The sequence below is a fragment of the Notothenia coriiceps genome, unplaced genomic scaffold (genome assembly GCF_000735185.1).
Source record: "Notothenia coriiceps isolate Sejong01 unplaced genomic scaffold, NC01 NC01_scaffold00000806, whole genome shotgun sequence".
NCBI lineage: Eukaryota > Metazoa > Chordata > Actinopteri > Perciformes > Nototheniidae > Notothenia > Notothenia coriiceps.
Window position 1 is genome coordinate 1 of NW_011333507.1, and position 4,309 is coordinate 4,309.

The 4,309-nt window shown below is 36.7% G+C and overlaps 1 protein-coding gene across 1 annotated transcript; it reads right to left on the reverse strand.

Moving 5' to 3' along the window:
- Positions 1-6: 6 nt before the first annotated feature.
- Positions 7-4,065, reverse strand: LOC104957517 (golgin subfamily A member 6-like protein 22; the record flags this gene model as incomplete). Its single annotated transcript, XM_010785164.1, has 1 exon — positions 7-4,065. A coding segment is annotated over exon 1 (4,031 nt), but the record flags the coding sequence as incomplete, so codon positions are not given.
- Between the last annotated feature and the right edge of the window lie 244 nt (positions 4,066-4,309).

Genomic DNA, 4,309 nt, shown 5'->3' on the forward strand with positions numbered 1-4,309 from the left:
TTCAACACTTGAAGATCAGTTTTTGTGATTTCCATATTCTCTGTTTCTTCCTTTATATATTGTCTCTGTTGTTCCAACATGTCCCTTTGTTTCAGGATGTCCGACCTGATCAAATCAAAGTCCAGTTTCTCTTTGTTCATCACCTCACTCTCTCTATCCAGGTCCTCTCTTTCTTTCTTCAACTCTGCCTTCAGTTCCAGAAGATTTGTCCTTTCCAACAAGGCCTCTTGTTTCAGTTGATTTCCCATTTCCTGTCTTTGAGTGACACTTTCTGACAACAGGATCTTCAACCTTTCTCTTTCCCTCTGTAACGTCTCAGTGTAACGTGACATATGTTCTTTCTGTTTATCCAGAACGTCATGCTTTTGCTCCAAAACACTCAACAGTTTAAATGTGTCTTCATTGTTTTCTTCAAGTCTGATCTTTTTGTTTTGAATTTCTTCACTCATCCTTTCATTCAGCTGGTGATGTTTTTCCCTCAGAATTTCCATTGATTTCATCGTATTCAATATTCGATCTTCTCTTGTTTTCAGGTCCGACATTCCTCTTTCCATTCTGTCCTTTTCATTGTTGAGCATTGTTCTCTGTGTGTCAGTAGTACTCTGCATCTGATTGAGTATCTCTCTCTCTGAACTGATGGTGTTCGTGGCTGTTTCAACCTCTTCCCTCTTCTTGTTGAGATCCTTCCTCAAAAGATCCAGTTCTTCTCTTTCTTCCAGCAGACTGGTCTTTCTTGTTTCCAGTTCTTGTGTTTGTCTGCTGAACTGGTCCTCCTTGAGTTTTTGTTCTTCTTGTTTTAAAACAATCATGGTCATGATATTCTCAAGTTTGTCTTTTTCTGTGTGAAGATGAAGGGTCAGATCTTTAATGTTGGCTTTCTCTTTGTTTATCTCATCAAACTGAATGTCTGCATGTCCTTTCAACACTTGAAGATCAGTCTTTGTGATTTCCAATTTCTCTGTTTCTTCTTTTATATCTTGTCTCTGTTGTTCCAACATGTCCCTTTGTTTCAGGATGTCCGACCTGATCAAATCAAAGTCCAGTTTCTCTTTGTTCATCACCTCACTCTCTCTATCCAGATCCCCTCTTTCTTTCTTCAGCTCTTCATCTAGTTTTTTTAAATCTAAATGTTTTTCAACAAGGTTTAGATTTCTCTGCTTTGTCACATTTTCATCCTCCATATTGGAATTTCTTATCAGTCCTTGTTTTTTTAGAAGCTCGATTTCATTTGCACCATTTTTCCCCTCTTCATCCAATTCCGGTTCTTTTTTCTTTTCCGGCTCAATTTGTTCCTTTGTAAGATTTGAAGTTTTTGGGATTTTTTGTCTTTTCTGATTTACAATATCATTATTCGGCCTTTTCATTTCTCTCTTTTTTTTTTTCTCTCTCTGGCCTTCATCTTTGACCATCAACGCCTCAGTTCTGAGATCCTCTTCCCCTAGCTCTTCCTTTCTCTCTTTTATGATACTCACCTCGTCCTGCTCCAAATGTATTTGCTTTTTTTTCATGCTCTTTAAAGCACATATTCTTTTCTTCTGTCTTTTAATCCCAATCTTGATATTTCCCACGACTTCTCTTCTCTGGGTTATTTTTTTTTCCGCCTGGTCCACTATGTGCTGTTTTTCATCTGTCACTTCTCCATTCCATTCTTCAATCAGTTTTTTCTCAATACTTTTCTGAATTAGCTCCCAGTGCTTTTTAATTGAGTTTTGAACTTGTGTGGCTGTGGCCATGCTGGAGACTACAGCTCCACCTTTGCTCTGTTCACTTTCTCTCTGCAGCTTCAGTTTCATGATCTCCAGTTCATCCCTCTTTCTGTGTATTCTCTCCAATCGCTGGTCAAGCTCTTTTCTCCTCTTCTGTGCCTCCCTCTTGAAAGCATGTTGTTCTTCTTCGAGCTGAGCCAACATATTTTTTACATCCTGCTCTTTTTTAATGCTTCGTCGAATCATCTGTTGATTTTCAGTTATTTTGTTCTCCAACTCACACTTCAACACTTCAACCTCCCTTTTTTCTCTCTTAACTTCTTCTAGTCGGATTTCAAGCCCCTGTTTTTGTTTTTGGATACTGCCTTTCATGCTGACCATTTCATCCATCTCTGCTTTTCCTTTATCAGTAGTTTGTTCTTTTACTCTCTGCTTTTCCTCAGCCATCTCATCCTTCTGCCGTTGCAGTTTTATCCAGAATATTTCTGACTCATACCTCTCTCTCTTGATTTCTTCCAGTCTTTGGTCTAATTCTCTTCTCATCTTTTGGGTCTCTCTTTTCAATTCTCCCTTTTCTCTTTGTATGACATTCCACTTTTTCTGCATATTTCTTCTAAATATCTGTTCACTTTCTTTTTTCTTTATTTCCAGCTCTGACCTCAGAATCTCCATTTCTCTTATTTCTCTTTTGGTAGTTTTTGTACTGTCAACAAGCTCCTGTTTCTCTCTTTTTATACTTTCCCTTAAACAGTTAATTTCATATGCTTCTGCCTCAGCTTGCTCTCTTTCTATTATCAAACTCTCCCTCTCAACTTGTATCCGTTGTTTGAGGATCTCAATCTCTTTACTTTCAGTCTCTAGTTTCACTTGTTCAGTTACAGACTCTTTCAGTTTTTCAATTTCACAGTTTTTCTGATCCAGTGTCAGTTTCATTTCTTTCTCACGTTTCTCCTGTTCTGATATAAGTCTAGTGATGTCCTTTTCCATTTCCTCAATATCCTTACCCATTATTTTCTCTGGCATGTTGTCCATGTGTGTGTCTGTTTCCATTCTGTCATGTTTTTTTTTGTCTCCCTTCAGTGTCTTAATACTTTCCAAGGGAAATTCTCTGTCCTCTTTCTGCCTGAGTTCAGTGTTGAATTTCAAAAGGTCAGTTATTTCTTTGGATATGAAAGCATGTCTTTTTTCCAGTTCTTTTTTGGTAGTCTCAATTTTACAGCTCAGGTCTTCCAACTTTTTCAGTTTTTCTTGGGTCTCCTTCCTAACAATATCTATGTCCTGACTTTTCTGTCTAGTCCTAGCTGCAACTTTCTCTATGGTGCCCTTAACTTTAGCTAGTTTTCTTCTAACTTCAGGTTGTTTCTGTGTTTTTATTTTTAAAACTTCAAATTCATCTCTGTCTCTCATCATTTTCTCTAACCTATGATCCAGTTTTCTTTCCTGTATCTTTGCTGTAGTTTTCCTCGATTTCATGTTGCTGATTTCTTCTTTCAGATGCATTTCTCTTTGCCTAATTTCTATTTGTACCATTTTTAAAAGCTCTTGGAATCTTTTCAGTTCTTGTAGCAATCCTTCAATTGTGCCATCTTTATCCTCATGATCTTGGTTGATATGGCTTTCTTCAGCTTGGTTGTCAAGATCTAGGTTAACTAGTCTAATGTTTTTTTGTGTTTTATAAATCTCTGCCCTAAGTCTTTGAAAATCATCACTTCCTGTGTCCTTTGTAGCAAACCCTTCCTTTATCTTATCATTATTGGTCTGCATATATTGTGTTGAATCCTGACTTTGTTTTTGCTCTTCTTTTTCCACCCCTTTGCCGTTCTCCTGTTTTTTAACTTTTACTTCAAATTTGACGATCTCATCTGTGGTGCTTTCCCTGCCTGTAATTCGTAACCAATTTTCAGTCTCTGGTTTCTGGCTCTGCAGGTCATTTATATATATAATAAGCTTTTTAATCTCTTGACTTTCTTCCTCCATGTTTTCCATAGCAAACTTTATTTGCTCCCTTATTTCCTCCTCTCTATTCTTGAGTTTGCACATCTGGTTCTTAACTTCCCTTTCGTTTCCTACACGTATCGCAAGTTTTGTCTTTTCTTCATCCATTATTGTTTTTTCTTGAAGTTCTGTCTGCATCTTTATATCCTCAATTAGATGTCGGTCTGCTAATGTTTTAGATTGTTGCAAAGATATCGTTTCTTTTGTAATTGCATCTTCTATGCCGTCTCTGTCCGATATAATTTCAAAAGTTTGATCCTTGATAGAGGCTGTGTTTTGGCCTGAAAAGACATCTTTGGTAGATTTGCTCACCTGAAATTTCATGGAAGTCATCATATCCTTTACAAAAAAGAAATAATTGTCAGTGTTTTACATAAATATTCTCATGAAATATAGTAGATCAACAAACAAAAAAATGCCTTTCCTTGAGACATTTATTCTATTCATTTACATTATGCTTGGTTGTAATAACAGTCATATTTAGAGCAAACACAGATGTGAGTGTAAAATAGATCCTTAAAATGTTTTATTTGCAATATACATCCAATAATCATCCACTGCTATGTTCTTAAAACGGGTGGGAATAGTGGATTAGATATTCCAACAAA